Consider the following 18,575-nt stretch of genomic DNA (forward strand, 5'->3'; position numbering starts at 1 on the left):
CGTCATGAGTTGATCCCTTTGGGCTGGATAGCCAAACTGCATGAAAACCAGTGGCCAAAGTAGTTTTTCTTATAGTTTAGTTTTAAAACATCGGGGTGGATCCATATTTGAACTAACTATTTAACACTTTTAAGGCTATGTTTGGTGATTAGGTATTTAAGTGGTTTGAAAAAAGTGCTTAATCTAAGTACTTATTTTAACAATTACTTAATGTTGTTTGGTGACTCATTTGCCAAATCACTTATTAAGTTTTTTAAGCACTTATTGGAGTGGAGATGTTTGGTGGGCTACTTTATTCACAAGTGCTTATTTTTAGCATAAATGACAATTTTAGTCCCATTTTATTCACATATATAAATAATGCTTTTCATATATTATATTATACATTTCAAGGAAACTTGCCACATCACTATGTTGTGAGACATGAGAGCTCATGTGGGCCCATACTTTGAGTACCATGTGGACCCTAATAGAAAAAAAATAATGATAACAACAACAACAAAATTAACAACAACAACAATAATAATAATAATAATAATAATAATAATAATAATAGTAATAGTAATAGTAATAGTAACAAAATACAAATAGTAATCAAGAAACACCAAAATTTAATCACATATTTCAGCACAATTTTTATTCATATTTCAACATATTATGATTCACATATTTCAGCATACTATTATTTATATAAAAAAAATCAAGGAAACATATTTCAGCATATTATTATTCAAATATTTAAACATATTATTATTCAAATATTTCAGCACATTATTATTCAAATATTTCAGCATAATGTTTATTCACATATATCAGCATAATTTTTATTCATATTTCAACATATTATGATTCAAATATTATAGCATATTAATATTCATATATAAAATCATGAAAACATATTTCAGCATATTATTATTCATATATTTCAGCATAATTTTTATTCATATTTCAACATATACAATGTGCAATAAAAATTAAAAAAATATAGTATCACAAAAAATTAATAAAATAATCAACTATCGGGTTAAGGTAAAAAAAGAAATTTGGAAAAACATCACCAAAGAATTAACACAAAATTCCATAAAATGTTTAACACAATTTTGCAATAATATTTAGCACAAGATGGTTAGCACAACCGAACTAAAAATTCCATAAAATAATTAACACAAAATTCCATAACATATTTAACATAAAATAATTAAACACAAAATTCCATAACCCATTATTCAGATTATGCAAAACGATCAACATAAGATAATTAACACAACCGAACTAAAATTTCATAAAGTAATTAACACGAAATTCCATAAAATATTTAACACAAAATTCCATTAAATATTTAATGCAAGATAATTAAATACAAAATTCCAACATGCACCCATTATTCTGATTATGCAAAATAAAATAATTAACACAACCGAACTAAAAATTCGATAAAATAATTAATACAAAATTCCAAAAAATCTTTAACACAAGATAATTAAACACAAAATTCCATCATCCATTATTCCAATTATGCAAAATAAGCAACATAAAACTCTCAAGTTACTTTTTCAATAAGCACTACTTTCTCAAATAAGTACTTTTTCTTTACTTTTTTATCAAATACCCACAAGTGCTTATTTTCCATTTAATGTGTGGTCCCAACACTTAAATTAAGTATTTATAAAAAAAAGTACTTATTACAAGTAAAATCAAACAACACCTAAATAAGTTGGCTGGAGTGGACCGAATTTAAATAAACGGATGGCACTTTACTTTGTGACAAACTTTCAAAGGTTAATTAAGTAAATTCTCTAGAATAGTTTCAAGTTCCAATTGAGTCTAGATCACCTGCCAGGCTGCCAACGAAAGATATTGCAACCCTCTACCATCATACATGGGTGGGCCTCATTCTCATGGTGAGATGTGCGGTGTTAGATCAAGGTTGGTAGAGGATTGGAATATATTTTGTTGGCAGAAGATTCCAATTCGTTCCAACTTTTAAGATTGCGCTCTAAGGCAATAACACATTCGGATCAGGTCCCAACAACCATTGCAGTTGTGCATTCGAAATATCTCCATTTTCCATGTTCCGGATGCATGGCTGTTGGGACCAATTCGGACTCCGACCCGTTAGTCTTTTTCACGGTCCCGCCACATTCCCTCCCTTCAAATTCAAAACTCGCATCCATTTCTGTTTCGGTTCCAAAACACGAACACAGACACAGACACAGACTCAGAGAGAGAGAGAGAATGGAAGGAGAGCAACATTCTCCTTCACTATCACCAAACCCTAATGCGTTTCTTAGAGATATCTCAAACTTCAAAACTCCAAAATATTCCTCCCATAACTCGAAATTTCAGTTACCGTTTCCCAATTATTTTACTGCCTCCAAACAAACTCCATCTTCGTCTTCATACTCTGCATTCCGTCGCCGGCCTTCTCTTGCTCCATCATCCCGATCGAAAGCCGCTCGCAAGCTTAAAGCATTCGAGCTCGAGCAGTCTCAGTCTGCCCGAAAAGTCCAGATTCGGAAAGAAAAATCCCTGAGGTCCCTAGCCAAATCACTTTCCGCTTGGCTCAATTTCCTATTTGAGAACCCTAGGTCTTGTGGGTGTGAACTTTCCAGCCTGACGGGTGCAGATCATTTGAAAGATCCAGGGACGGTTTTGCCAAATGGGAAGAGGGACAGCTGGCCCGGAGTTGGAGTTGGGATTGAGAGGTCCTGGAGGAGCCCAAAGCGCCAGAGGGATTCACAGTGGAAAGCTAGGGATGTTGTTGATGCCGAGCCATTGTTGTCTTCGTCGGTATTTTCATCACTGGCGGCATCATTGCAGGAAATTTGCAGCTTCGAAGATTTGAGGCAACGGATGGGGGCATATTTGAATTCAGGTAGCTGCAATGAGGTCCTCTCCGTGATGAGTCAAGTACTAAAGGTTCGTCTTCATATTTATCTCTTTCTTCTAGTCTTAGTCTTAGATTTGATTTGTTATGAAAGAGAGGATCCAGGTTTTAACTGAGTTGGTTTGATGAATGACTTTTTTAGCTGGACAGAGGTCTTGACTTGAAATGCCAACTTGAGGACTGCCGATATTCTTTTCCTAATGGCTCTTTACAGATCAATTTAAGCATAACAAGGAACAACATTTTGAGACCTTTTATCAAGCTATGTTAAGTAATAATAATATAGCTTTCACAGAAGGCAGGAGACTTTGTTCTATATAAGTATATATGATTTCTTTGCTTTCTTATTTTGAAACCCAATTAAAGACTGTTATTTTTCCCCAACGAACATTTCAACACAACAGTCTGATTTAAATATGACAAGAAACAACACTATGATAGCTCTTGCTTGGTTATAGCGAGTAATAACACTTGTAGTTTTCACAACGCAGAGGAGATCATCTAGATAAGCTCGTTTTTTTTTTTAGTTTTCATTTTCTTTCTCAGTCTCAGCCACCTTGAGCCACCCCACCCCAGTAATAGAACTGACAAACATCTATAAGCTTCAAGGAGAAAAAGTAAATATCTATATTAAATTGCATCTACAATCCAAAGCATGGAACAACATTCAATATCTTGTAGTACATTGAAATACTCACTTCCGGTCCACAAACTATCTAGGGGAAACTCATTTTCCGGTAAATGGGGGCGAGTAAGTTGGTGGGTCCCACAAGCCCATATTCATGTTTTAGTATTAGTGGGTCCCACGGAAAAGAACAATTCCCGAGCAGCTCATTTACTTGGATAAGTAATACCCTTCTAATACTTGGGTAAATAACTTTCTTGTCCACACAGGAAATTGTTTACGCATTGTCCCTTCAAAAATGGTCATTTAGTCATTATATAATTTTACCTGGCAAATAAAAGAACACTGATAATTACACTTATCTGGGTAAATATTTCCCAGGAAACACTTGCCCGGATCGAATCGAAAAACAAATGAGGCCTTAATGGTATACTTCAAGGTTCACTTTCACATTTTTTTAATCAAGACCAAATCATTATTGTGTGTTCTTGATTTCTTTTTTTATATCTTCATGCATATAACACAACTCTGTTTTTTCCCAGAATATAGATGAAGGAAGGTTGAAGATGAAGACACATTGCCCTATAGTAACTGATGTAGGGATGAAGGAAAGAGCTATAAAGGTGCTTATGTGTTATAATCCAGCATGGCTTCAAATTGGATTATATATTGTTTTTGGTGGTGACTCCTTGTTGTCCACTGGAGATTTCAATTCTGATCAAGAAGTAATGTTCTTAAAAATGGTGGTTGAGAAGCAGTTCTTTTCACATGCGGGTCTGGCAAAAACTTATGCTTATAACAAGTTGGTTGAGGGTCTATATAGACCAGGATATTTTGAGGCTCTGGGGAATGTTATACTAAAGAGGTTTCTGTTGCTTGTTCTTATACTTGATAGAGCTAAATCTCAAAGCAGTCTTCCAATTAAGTATGGTATTGATGGAATTGATGGGGGTTCTCCTCCATTGTTTGTTTCTCAATCCAATATTAAATCAACCCGGCAAGTTATACAAGGTAATATAACTGATGTTTCCTTTTTGTATTTAGTATCCTATTATTATGCACCCAGTTGGGGGTCTTGATTGTCTTTTCTGTTCCTAATTTGATTTATAGATTTCTTATCTTCGGAGGTAATGCATGGAGAAGGTAATCTTCTTGCACATCTTGTGATTATTGGCTACAAAGTATCTTATGAACAGGTAAGTGGTCCAATATGTTATGTTCTATGCTTTCTTGTATGTTGGTTTGGGGAAGCCAAACAGGTTTCAATCTTTAAGTCGGTGCTTGTGTCCCTTATTTGTTTTCTGAAAAATGAATAGGCATGGAGCTGATTTCCTATACACTGTTATAATTACATAGTATATTTTAAATGATTGGTTGATCAAACAAACTTGTGCTGCAGTATCCGCTTGTTGAATACGATTTCAGAGTGAAAGAGTTATTTGACGATCTCCAGGATGGGGTGCGACTCTGTAGAGCCATTCAGCTCTTGCAATCTGATGCTTCCATTCTCACGGTTGTTCTATTTTCTGTTTATTTTTTATGTTCCTTGCCAATTCGATTTTAGGGGGAAACTAGTTGATTGCTTTGCGGTTTGATAATTTAAATATTTGACTATTATATGGCCAGAAAATGACAGTTCCTTCAGATACTCGTAAGAAGAATGTAGTGAACTGCAGCATAGCTATGCAATATCTCAAGCAGGCTGCTGTGCCATTAAGTGATGAAGATGGAGTGATGATTTTAGCAGAAGATATTGCTAATGGAGACAAGGAGCTTATATTGTCCATGCTCTGGAACATCTTTATTCACTTACAGGTCTGCTTCTTCTCTTGTTTCCTTGAATCTTTGGAATTTTGAATGTGAATCATTCTTTACTTTCATCATTGACATATTTGATGTTAGTAAGCTATCTGTAGTGTTCTGTTCATTAAGGTTGTTTCTTCCTAGCAGTGTTAATGGGTTGTGTTGGATCCAGGAATTTCCACCCACTATTCTTTTGTTGGTAGATCACTTGTGTCTTTTGTTCTTAGTGGAATAAACAAATTGAATGCTTGAAGTTAGTTTATCAGTTACGCTGGTGTCACTGATGGCATTTCTTTTGTGTTCTAAAGATGTTTATTTTGTTTATTTTATTTTTTCTTCTACAAATAACCGAATTTATTGATCTGGGAACTACATGGCTACTGTTTTCTTTAGGTAGATGCAAATTGATGTTTTATTTTTCTATTTGTCTTTCCATAAGACATTCTACCATGAATAAACTAGTTGCTATACTTGTTTTGTTGAAAAAAAATCACAACTTGGTTTTTGTATATAGCTTAGATGATATGCTGCTGTACTTGTTAAATGTAATTATTATAATGTCCCAGACTGACTATCATCATCTAATTCTGCAGTTACCATTGCTAATCAACAAAAAACAGTTAATTGAGGAAATATCCAAAGTTAAAGAGGCTAACATGGTATGTACTTTTTCTATGCACTGTACTTTTTTTCCCAACTGTTTAAATGTTCACAATTGGGATGTGACATGCCCATCTAAAATTATTACCCTATCCTAATGCAAGCTAGGCAACACACTCTCACTTATCAATATTTTATTCAATTTAACCTTTTGATTTATTGCTTTCTTTCATATTTTCTACATTTTTAACAAACATGCAGTTACAGTACTCTTTTTCGGTTCTTCAGGACCAGTCAAATTATAAGACATCTACTCTTATGGAAATGCTTCTGGAGTGGATCCAGGTATTGCTTATCCATAAGTAGTTATGTAAACACATTGTTTGGTCTGTTTTGTGAAAAGTGTTTGTTTATGCAATCTCAAAGGGGTTCTGGTTTATGCAATCTAAAACACATTCTTTGCCATGCATTCACAATTTTGTAATTCTACTTCAGTAATTTTTTAGACATGTTTCTTTGCAACTGCCTAACACTCTGTCATACAACATTTTTGGCTTATATCCCACTAAGAGGCAGATGTTACAATGTCTTGCTAAAAATACCATACAGCATTTGGTTTTCTCACAATTCTTTAGATTGACTGTTTTATGGTCTACTTTTAGAAGTGAAAGACTGGTAAACCCCACCCCCTAACTGAGAATAAAACTGCTCGCGTTTTAGTTGGTTTAGACAGTCAGTGTAAAATGTGAGCTATGTAAAAGCTTTGCTTTGTTTTTTGTCTTCTTTTCTGGTTAAGGAATAGCTTTGGGAGATGTTTGTCTACATGTTACTAATTTATAAGTTCATTTTGTTTGAATGGAACCAACTGCAGGCAATCTGTCAAATGTATAGCATCAAGGTCGACAATTTTTCATCTTTAGTTGATGGTAAAGCAATGTGGTGTTTGATTGATTATTACTTCAGCAAGGAACTTCATTGTTGTTCTTATAAGGTGAACTTAACCATTTTCATTCCTGTTTTTCCAACATCTATAAGGTCTTTTGTTTTTCATTCTAAATTTCCATACACCATTTATTTCTAGGAGACTCAAGATACCAGTAGCAAAAGATCAGTTTTTCTGACAACAGATAATACAGATGTCATACATAATTTTATTTTATCTCAGAAGCTCACAACAATGGTGGGAAACTTTCCTGAAGTAAGTGCTCATACCTAATTGCATAGTCAAATTCTTACTGCAGAACCATATTTCATGTTCTACTTTTTGGTTTACAGGTGTTGCAAATAAGTGACATACTTGAAAATAATGGCCCATGTAATGAACGAAGTGTGATAATTTTGTTGGTTTTCCTCTCATCACAACTGATTGGCAGAAAGAATATGGTAATGTTTGAAGTATGTTGAAAGTAATTATTTGGGATTGTTTGTCCATTCTTTAGAATTCTCATTGATGGCCTCTATCTCTTGTTTAGGATCAACGCAATATTCACAAACTTCTGGGATGTAATTGTCAAAGTCCAGACAGAAGACAACCAAACCTGGTGAAGTGCTACCCAAATTCAGAAAGACAAGTGAAAGACAATGGACCGGATGACTACAATAATGAAGGTTTCACATTGTTTATTTTCTAGGAGGTTTGCATTAGTGTATGTGTATCATTTAGCTAAGAGCCTAGGTCTTTTTCTTGCTCTTGAATGATATTTAAGCATGGACTTTATCCTACATGGAATGGTCTTTTATTTTGTATAGTTGTTTGGGTTTATTATTCTCTTGACCCTTCATCTTTATCATAGTAGGTTTTAGGATTCATAGTTTCATACCAATATCTTGTTTTCTTCTTTATATAAGTACATTCAATTCTTGCATCAAAATATTGTAAAAGAACAATAAGATTCCTAGATCCATTGAAAAGAAAAAAAAATTAACAGTAGCTATATTGCACTTCAAAATGGGTTCCATGTTGGAGTTAAAAACTTCATTATTCAACATAAAAATCTGTATTTTCATTTTAACCATAGTACCATACCATGTTGGAGCTCAGAAGACCAGCAACATCACATGGTTTAACATACTGAGTTGATATATTCTTGTTTTCAAATACAACCATGAATTTTATTAGATGCAGTAGCCATGGAAAACTTTTTTAACTTGATTTTGTAACCGCCATGTTATTATATTCATGCTAGAGTGCTATTGTTTACTGTATTAAAGAGTAAATACCTTTTGCTAATGTAGAAAATCACTGGTGATGTGGGACTTGGCTTGTACTGTATACATGATTTTCAATGGTATTCTTACTGGGTTATTTTATTTGCATGGGTAAAAATCTTAATGCTGGTATTTTCTGATTTCTTGCACTAAAAAGTCTGTGAGTGACCTTTACCAATGAATTTTTTTTTTTTGTATACATACAGATGCTGTGAGAAAGTTTAAAGTCATTCAAGCTTGGTGGAGAGATATGGCTAAGAGAAACCACAATTGTGAACTTAAACCACCTGCTTGTGTTGTACAATGCCATGTAGCAAACAAATATAGCATTGACTTTCAAAGAGGTACCTCCTATGAACTTTTGGTACACAAATATAATGTCGGAAAATTTTCTTCCCATATCGATGACTCATACAAGTAATCCACAAATTGGCCTAACCGAGCATTGTACTGCAGCTGACCCTGTCTGCTAATCTTTGTTTCTCTTATTTCCTTTTTTTTTCTTCACACAACTGAATTTCTATTTATTTGCACAAGAATTTGCTGAAATGTTTCTTCAAGTTGTAATTTGTGATATGCCAACTTCTACCCAATTCACCAAAACCAATATCAAGGTGTATTTGTTGCATTTGGTATTTATTTGGTTGAGATGAATTGTCTTGATCAGGGAAATCCAGTTTTTTTCTGTCATTTCCCACTCCGGATTTGCTACCCACAAACTGTTCCCACATCATCACCTATAGAACATCACCGCTATGTGTTGGGAACATCTGAAGGGATGAGAGATCCATCATATGGATGGCCGAACCCTACAGGAAGGTTGGGCGAAATTTAAAAAGTTTCTTTCTCCCATGTGGGAATCACATTCCTTATTTTAGAAAATTGCATTTTCAAGGATCAATCTTGAATCCAAACCAGACTAGATCTGAAACCAAAAGGGAGTGGAGAGATATACCTGATACGAAGTAGTAATAACCTCCAATGAAGGTGTTCACGCCCAAGGAAAAATCCAAAGACTGCTTCCACCGAAGATGACACGGTGCAAGATGAAGCAGAATTAGTAGGATGGTTCTTTAACAAGAACTGAATTCTTCAGCAAGAATCTGATGGAGGGTTAGTGAGCACGACTTCAAATTACCTTTTCTGCCCAAAGGTAATATCAAGAACCCTTCTTGATCGCTCCCACAGGTGGAGATCGAACTGGTATGGCGGCAAGAGCAGTAAAGAGCAGAAGACAGGAGCAGTCGAACTGTAGATTCTTCTCTCTTTGTAACCTCTGAACTGAGAATTGTGTTTTGGAGGTTCGCCCTGCTCCTCTATTTATAGCCTTTAAAGAGGGCATCTCCTAATCCCATTAGGAGTTTCCTAATTCAAATCTTGTATTTGGATCTGGACTCTCTTTAAGAGATAAGGATAATCTCTTATCTTATCTGCAGATAAAGATCAACCTTTCTAATCAAATTAGGAGTTTCCTGATCCAAATCTTTATTTGGATCTTTCTACTCTTTGAGTGGATAGGGATAATCCCTTATCCTAATTGCTGATCTAAACTCCAGAACCGCCCCTTTTTAATTAATCTCATTAAGCCAGTTCGAATTGTGCTTTAGGCCCATTAAGTCCATCTGCTCACTTACCTTCCAAACTGCTGCCCAGTTGGATATCCTTGTATGGTGTGGGACCCAAACATTGATCTACACATCAGCCACATGGGTTCAACCCAACCTTTGTTACAAGGCTTGGTCGAAATCACTGTACGAAACAGTGAACTCCTGAGTCCATCACCATAAGCTCTTAATGGGCCCAACATTTACACTAAATGGTCCTTGGGTTAAGCCACCTTATAAAAACCCAAGGATTGTGGGCAGATGCAAGATTAGCCCATCAGGTATTACCCTTAATGGTCTTATACTTAACCTTTCAGCCCATAGTGATCAAACACTACCCGACAAGAGAGGACCTCTCCCTCGGCTGCAAGGTACAATGCTGCACTTTCTACTTACATGGATCCCGGGAATTAAAACCTTTTGCAAACATTTTGAAATCATAATATATATGTATATCTCTATATAAATATATTTTGCAAAACAAATTTCAACGGTTGAAATCAATTGCCGGCAGTTTAGGTTTCCATCAGAGAGAGTGCATCCCCGATCATTCACTTTGTCCGACAAAGGGGTTGATCTTGTCACTATGATCACTCACTCAGATGAATTCTCGGACTGTCTCAACATACCCAGGTTTTGACCCCCTCTAAGGATCTCACTGATTGGCATATCAAAGACAGCCCAATCCAACACTTAGTGCAGTATCATAATCGAGTCTAGGGGTCAGGTGTAACATTCCAGTTTTGCTCATCTATCTCCAAGGTCTAGGGCAATACTGGAATTTTGGTCCGGTTCACGGTTTCAAGAAAACCCACATTGCATGTACCTCAAGTCTCACCTTGGCAGCTGAGACAAGCCACCCCAACCAACTTGGCGGCACATCAGTGTCAGCCTTGGCAAGATAAATCTCTCCAGATCTATCCAACGACTGTGAAGATTTTAAACTAACACGAGTCGCATATGTGTCCAGTTTAAGGGTATTACAAAGAAATACACCATAATAACATGAATCAAATATGTACTTTGTTCATTTACATTAAATGTCATAATGTACATCATTCTGATTGGAGCTAAGGGCATACACTGTCTAACAACATCTCCCATGAATGGCAAAGGAGATATTCCCAATGCACAGCTGTAATATCTTGTGGGTAGAGATGTGGGTAGCAGATCTGAGCCTGTCCTTTCCTCTTTTCACAGACCTTTTTCAATGTAAATTTCTTACATATGGAGCTTGCAATTCTTCATAGAAATAAGGAGCATTGTTGCCACTCTTTGTTCTACAATCACGTCTTGAACTTATATCTGCCATTTTATCCTGTTTAACTGAACTGTTGATGGTTCCAGAAAGGGCTGCAAAAATTATACAATCTAACTTCAGAGGATTGATTGTACGACACAAGTTTTTGAAGATGAAAGCTGCAATTTCCTTTTTACAAACTGTTATTCGGTCTTGGTTAATGGTTAAACGAAGAGGAGTATTTATCAATTTCAATAACGTTATGGTCGACCAACTATCTGTTGGTAATATTTGTTGCACTTTTGCCATAATCTGTTTATATTATTTGACATCTTAATCAAAACTCATACTTACATTCCCTGATACATTTGGATTAATTGCACAGGGAGCCAGAAACATCTGGATATTTTTGTAAGATACTCTAGGTTCATGGTCGACAGGCTCAGCTTTATCAAGTTAAAGAAGTCTGTTCTGCTTATTCAGCAGGCTGCAAGGGCTTGGATCATTCGAAGACGTCAGAGTAAATCTTTGCTTGATCTGGTCAGAGCTGCAAGTGTTATCCAGTCATGTATTCGTGGGTGCATAGCAAGGTCTAAATATCATGTCAGGGTTGCTGAGTTTCGTAAAATTGAACTTTTGCATGCCAAAAATCTTCAAATGAAGGCAGCTATTACAATTCAGCTTGCGTGGAGAAAATTTTCTTTCCAGAATTCTCTCTCCAAGCAGTGCTCTGCTGCAACCGTGATACAGAGTCACTATTGTGGTTGGCTGATGAGAAAAGAGTTTCTGTACAAGAGAGAAGCAATAATAAAGATTCAGAACCTTATTCGCTGTCTAAAACATCAAAGATATTTTCAACAGTATAGACTGGAAACTAGGTCAGCAACCATAATTCAGTCATACATTCGTGGATGGATTGCGCGAAGTGAATTTAGAAGAAAATATCATTACATTGTTGTGCTCCAAGTAAGTTTTTCTTCTCTCTCTAGAATTTCTCTCATGTCATTTGTTATTTTCACCTGATTTTTGAAGTCATGCACATTTTTATTTTGTTTAATTAGACTTGCCTTCAGATAAATTTTAAGCAGTTTATTTGATGGTATGATCGACTTGCTTCTGTTTTGCCTAGCAATCCAATTCATCCATCTTGAAATCCTAATATGCTATTCTTAAGATGTTGTATCATTATTTGGATCCTACTCTTGGATTCCAAAATCTTAGCTTAGTTGGTATTTGAAGGTTTGAAGTTCTTTTAGAGTAAGATGCTCATAATTCTCTTTTTACATCGTGCGACTCAGCCTTTGAATCTTTTTCTCTCATTACCTTAATAAGGTTAGGGATGGCAATTTCTACTCTACCCGGTGGGTCCCTGCCCCTACCTGCCCTGAAGGAGCAGATTTTTTTTGCTTGAAGGGATTTTGGGGTGGGGACAGGTTTTGGGATTCTACAACCCGCATGGATATGGGTAGGGTACGGTATTAGGCTAAATCCAACCCTCCCCAATCTGCATATTATTGGAAAACATATGAACTTTATGTATTAGGTGCTAAATTTAATAATAGTTTGAATTTTATGCAAGGATAGTCGATAGCTCATGTTTTTTTTACATGTCTTAATCAAATAAATTGGAAATTTGTTGTTTGTTTATGTTATTTTACTTATTTATTGCTTATATATAACAAGAAATAATAGGAAATTAGATGTGGGTCTAAATCCAACCCACCCTTCCTTTGAATGCGGGGAAGGTAGGGGTGGGGAGGGTTTTGCATTTTAATGTGTGGGGGCTGGTGAGGGTTTGGATTCTTAAAATCCAACCTGCTACGGGTTTTGGGGAAGGTATGAGTTGGGAGGTTTAAGGAGGTGGTAGGGTCTAGAATTTACAAAACCCTCCTCGAACCTGCCCCATTGCCATCTCTAAATAAGGTAACATTACACGCCTTCAACAAAATCTAACCTAAATGTTAAAATGTTTGTTTTATATACGTGTTCTTATGCATATGATGGATCTATAACTTAGGATCTGTGTTCAGCTTAATTGGATTAGATCATAATCACGATCCAATCAAGTGACAATGCTAACAGTATGTAACATACCTAGGCTTGTTTCATTGAGGATGATGCTAATATAATCTATGGTTCATAAAACATTGTTTTTTGCAATAAATCCAGAGCCATTGGCGATGTTATTTGATGAGGAGAAAATTTTTATGTCAAAGAGATGCAACAATAAAGATCCAGAGTGCTCTTCGATGCCAAAAATGCTGGAAGACATTTCAACATTACAAAAGTGCAGCTATTCAAATTCAACGATTTGTCAGGGGGCAAGTTGCTCAAAGTATATCAAGTTCGTATTGGACTTTCTTTTCCTTACTGGTTTATTAACTAATTTGCTTCTGTATGCATTTTATGGTCATAATTCCTTGCAGTAATTGTTTTCAACTTGTGGTTTAAGATATTAAATTGACTTCAGAACTTAATATTTCCTTTATTGTATTACTTCAGCTGCTTCTTGTCTTCACTCTACCATAAACAAGGGTTGCAAGAAACAGATCTCAACAGATTGCTTCGAGAGCCTTGAATCAAAAATTTTGTTACATTCAGTTCTGAAGCTGCAAAGATGGTGGAAGAGAGTTTTGTTGCTCAAATCCAGAACAAGATCTGCAATCATAATTCAGTCTCACATTCGTAGGTGGATTGCTAAACAAAAAGCAAATAGGGAGAGACATCGCATTGTTGTCATTCAAGTACAGTACATCTAACCATTGCTATTCTTTCTCAGTGGTGCTTTACTCTGTGTTTTCATTCCACAACTACATTTTGATTTTCTTATCAAAACTGTTTTCTTTTACTTCCAATTAAAGAATCTTTGCCCCATACATGGATGATATACATCTAGAAAAACAATGTATGTCCTGGTTTGATGGCTTAATACCAGAAAAATATGTTAAAGAATCTAGGGTATTTTTCCTGGTGTAGCTAAAGTATGGGATTTCTCAACTTGGTTGCCGATTTTGCATTTTGGTGAGCAGAATAGCGGAACATTTTGGTGACCAGAAGTGGGGGGTTTTTGCAAACTTTAAAACCATGGTTCATTACATTAGAGGCTAGAACATTTCTATTTCCACAAAAAAATGGATTTTGATGTAGTATCTTGGGAAAGCAAATAGTATCCCATTTCCAACCTTTTTACTGCTTCACTTTCAGTACAAAGAAGAAATTTTTGATATGGGAGTGTAAGTGTATTAGTCTTCCTCTCCCTATCTATGTGGGATTTATGCAGTGCCTTTTCTCTTCAATGATACTAAAATGCCTACCTATATGGTACACACTAGGGGTGTAATACTAAATAGTATTCAAAAATCCAATTTCATATTCAAGATTTGACAATATCGAATTGAATTCAGATAATTCATATATAGTGATTGGTTGAATTTAGATATGAAATACATTTACTTTTTTTTTTGTCTTTTATACCATTTAGTTTATTGGATTGAATTCAGATATGGCCTGATTTGATCCAATAAACATCCAAACTGATTACACCATTAATATATACATATGAGATGACCTAAACACCCTTTATTTCTCTCTAATAAAATTATACTACAGGTTATTTCTTTATTTTATAAAGGGTTTAATATAAAAAATAATTAGATCTGATTCAGATTAAGAAATTTAAATTAATCATTTGAATTTGAATTCAGATATGATCTCATTCACCTTGGTTTCACTCTATTTACACTCCTGGTACACACCCTACCTTGAACCTTCTCAGTGTAGCTAAACTTAAAAGCCTCTGCCCAATTCACTTGTGCAACAACTCACACAGACTCTAATGTGCACATACGAAAAAATATTCATATAGTACTTAATTCACTTGTTCATACTTTCTGTCTGGCATACACTTGCACATTACTAAGTGACTGAAGTACATATCACCTTCATCATTCATACTGATGCATACATCCCCTGGCCTTCCCCCACCCACCCAACCACATGTGTGCATGCACACACACACACAAACACTTGGATATGCTCCTTGTTTTAGAAGCTTCTCACTTTTCACACCCCAGCATGCTTTCATTGGATTTTTGTGGAGTACTTATTCTGTTTTCATTCCTAAGACTGAGTGACTGTTCTCACCATGATTTCCAATTCATAGAATATGCAGTCTTTTCTTGAGACCTGCTTGTTCTCAAGCCTGCTGCTGCATGTACTGTCAAGTCTATTGATTGTAGGGTTGTCCCAATTTCTTTTTGTACTAATGGATCTACTCTGAATATTAGCTTTCTCTTTGAGATTGTTCATTATCATATGCTCCTGTCCTCAAGGAGCTTAATCTATGTGCTTGCCTTGTTAAACTGATTTTAACTTGTTAAAATTTGGCAAAGGGAAAAGCATTGTTTGGTTTTCTGCTAAATCCAAATTGTTATTGCCAATTTCTTTTAATTGTTTTGCTCGTCATTTTAATTTTTGTTTTATTTATTTGACAGTCATATTGGAAAGGTTACATTGCACGAAAAGAGTCAAAGGGGAAATTATTGGATTTGCGTATCAGGGTGCAAAAATCTGCTGCAAATGTTGATGATAACATGCGCCTTATAAATCGGCTTGTAGCCGCACTTTCAGAACTACTTAGCATACGAAGTGTCAGTAGCATACTTCACACTTGTGCAACTTTGGGTAAGATCTCTTTCTTGGTCTTGAGATAATTTCTGGATGGGTGATTGCTGCAGATGTTTCTATTCTTGCCACTGAGTTGGTACTAGATCAGTGCACCTGGGTTTTTCTTAGTAACATTTTAATCTTCTTGAGTGGATAAAGTTATGTGGTTTTTTCCAGTTTGTGAATAGTGATATTACTAACCCTTCAATGGCTTGGTATCTTTTTTGGAATACATTGCAGTTGTCACTGATTTCTAAGTTGCTGAAATAAGTAATTTCTCAGTTCAAACATTTTCAACCCTAAATGCTTTTGTAAACCATGTTATGATGTTACAAATTGTGCACTAGTTAGTACTATGGGAAGGTTTATCTTAGTGTGCAAATTGAGGAGGATCATTTAGTGATGAATCTGTTAGCTGAAACTACATGTCCAGCTAGTTGCTGCATCAATGCATAACATAAACGGTCTTATCCTGTTAATTATTTTCATGCAGATATGGCTACCAGGCATTCTCAGAAGTGCTGTGAGATGCTCGTGTCTGCAGGGGCAATTGAGACACTATTGAAATTGATCCGCTCAACCAGCCGTAGTATTCCTGATCAGGAAGTTCTGAAACATGCACTCTCTACTCTAAGAAATCTTGCCCGATATCCACATTTAGCAGAAGCACTGCTAGATACGCATGGATCCATAGAAACAATATTCTGGGAGTTGTTTAGGTTAGTTAATTCATAAATAAAAGTTGATTATGTGCTATATGCTTCTTTTACTCATTAGCTTTTTTCCTTTGTCTTGGTTGAATGTTAAAGGAACAAAGAGGAAGGATATTTCATTGCCTCTGAGCTCTTGAAGAAGTTGTGTTCAAGGCAGAAAGGTTTTGAAATGGTACACCAATTCCCTTATCTCTTAAAGAGGTTGCATACACTTGTTGAGGACCTCAAACGCAAGACAAGCAATGAGAAGAGGTGAGATTATGGAGGATTTTGTTCTGCACAGGACAAGCCTGGTTATCATCAAAATTGAATTCTTGTCACTAATATTTTTCTTTTTCTGACAGTCTTCCCTGCCTTTATGTAGGAATGCCCGCCTTCTGCCTGTGAAGGACGGCACAGAAAGAAGATTGAAAGAAGCTGTTGAGCTCTTGAGATTGACTATAAATGGTTAAGAAAGCTTAGCTGTTGTATTGGAATATGTTGTATAAATTTTGTATGTTCTAATTTTTGTTTCTGCCTGAGAATTTCTTTTGTATGATTTTTACGATGAAAAGACAGGAAACCTTAATACTAGACTTTGAAATCTATGCTTCTGTATTTTATTGACTGAAACATATCCTAAATATGTATGCAATCTAAGGATTTTTTTTTTTCCTACCAAGGGGAGATCCAGATTTGGGTATTAAATTGCCCAATCTTCAAACATATGGCAAAAGGTGGACAACATGCAGAGGATAGGAACAACTCACTTAAATGTGTCATGTCTAAAAGTCGTATGGGTCAAAGTTCAAAAATTGATGATTGAAACCATTTCCTGTCAAGATCCAAATGCAGTTTTAAACACTTAAAAGAGTGATCTTATTTCCAATGTCAACAATGAAGAGCTGAAGAAATGATTAGTTGGGCCAATACTCTTGTTGGCTTTTTTGGTTTTGGTGTTTGGAAGTTCGTTAGATAAAGGCATAAAGCCTACCAGTAGGAGCTTCCTCTTATCAAACCAGGAAATATACAGATGTACTTTTAACAGTGGTCTCATCTTTTTGATTTGTAGTAAGAAGAAAGTGGTTTTACTAAGAGATGGGCTCCAATATGCAAGGGACAGATTAGTGGTGATGAAATTAAGGTTTAAAATATCGATGTTTCATTGCCTCATATTGTTGTGTATGATATGTATTTGTTTTTAGGGTCAACCCTATGGTTTCATGAATTTATTAAAACCTGTCCTATAGTTTGCATTCTATTAAACACCCCATATAATTTGCAATCAATTTATTTAAATTGAGTGAAATATTTTAAGGGCAAGCACGCCCATTAGTTAACTTGCACCCACTCTAGTGGTATCCAAGGATTAAAGTATCGGTATTGGGTATTGTATCAGACAACTCGGATACGGATATATTTTGGAAACATATGGATGTAGACGAAAAAGATGGAAATGCATGGATACGTTAGAAAAATATATACAAATTTCATAAATATATTAATAACACTAAATTTAAGATTAAAATGATCACAAAATAGTATATAAATGCATAAAAAATATAAATATTAAGGATATATATGAAGAAATATATTACGATTAATGAACCGGGATGCATAATTTTATTTATAGTGCATCAATCAAGAGTCCAAGACATTAAACATATGCACCTATTATATTTTAATTGTTATATCAATTATTTTTATTTTACAATTTTAATTTTTTAACACTAAGAAAAAGTCAACTAAATATTAAATTTTCAAGTGCAAATTAAAATATCAATTAATAGTTTATAAAAATATAATCTTAACTTAAAGTATATCAAATTTGTTAAAATTTCTAAGATGTATATCATATACAAATTCAAAGTTTTTAATTACTAAAATAATTATTCCACTATTAATATTTTTATTTATATAAATTTTTTAAAATAAAAAATCAATTTTTTTGAAATAAATGTAGATTAGTGAATTTGATAGATTCAATTTAATATTATATTCTTCAATATTTTGTATATAATATTTTTATTTTTTTTGTAACTAATAAATATGTTGTTATTACTTATTAATGTAAATTAAAATTTTAGTTAATAACTAATAAAAGTATATAAAAAATTTAAGATTTATATCATGTGCAAATTTATAAATTTTAAGTATTAAAATAATTATTCTATTATTAATATTCTATTTGTATAAATATCTTGATCTGAAGAATAATATTTTTTTATATAAATGTGGATTTGATACATTA

The 18,575-nt window shown here is 34.6% G+C and overlaps 1 protein-coding gene across 4 annotated transcripts; it reads left to right on the forward strand.

The window, feature by feature from the left end:
- The first annotated feature begins 2,026 nt into the window (after window positions 1–2,026).
- On the forward strand, window positions 2,027–17,006 carry LOC104610905 (binding / calmodulin binding protein). 4 transcript variants are annotated; one of them, XM_010277751.3, is made up of 20 exons: window positions 2,027–2,919; window positions 4,055–4,523; window positions 4,623–4,708; window positions 4,912–5,025; window positions 5,139–5,327; window positions 5,909–5,974; window positions 6,177–6,260; window positions 6,787–6,906; window positions 6,997–7,113; window positions 7,191–7,298; window positions 7,388–7,523; window positions 8,330–8,467; window positions 11,075–11,251; window positions 11,353–11,933; window positions 13,137–13,311; window positions 13,470–13,711; window positions 15,461–15,650; window positions 16,126–16,351; window positions 16,442–16,597; window positions 16,710–17,006. In XM_010277751.3, the coding sequence occupies exons 1-20, from the start codon at window positions 2,083–2,085 to the stop codon at window positions 16,795–16,797; spliced, it is 4,299 nt and encodes a 1,432-aa protein (XP_010276053.1). In that variant the 5' UTR covers window positions 2,027–2,082; the 3' UTR covers window positions 16,798–17,006. The 4 variants fall into 4 exon arrangements, with proteins under 4 accessions (XP_010276053.1, XP_010276055.1, XP_010276059.1 ...); XM_010277753.3 differs by having other exon boundaries at window positions 6,204–6,260; XM_010277757.3 differs by lacking the exon at window positions 11,075–11,251.
- The last annotated feature ends 1,569 nt before the right edge of the window (window positions 17,007–18,575 follow it).

The sequence above is a fragment of the Nelumbo nucifera genome, chromosome 1, assembly GCF_055504915.1.
Source record: "Nelumbo nucifera cultivar China Antique chromosome 1, China Antique-T2T, whole genome shotgun sequence".
Lineage (NCBI taxonomy): Eukaryota > Viridiplantae > Streptophyta > Magnoliopsida > Proteales > Nelumbonaceae > Nelumbo > Nelumbo nucifera.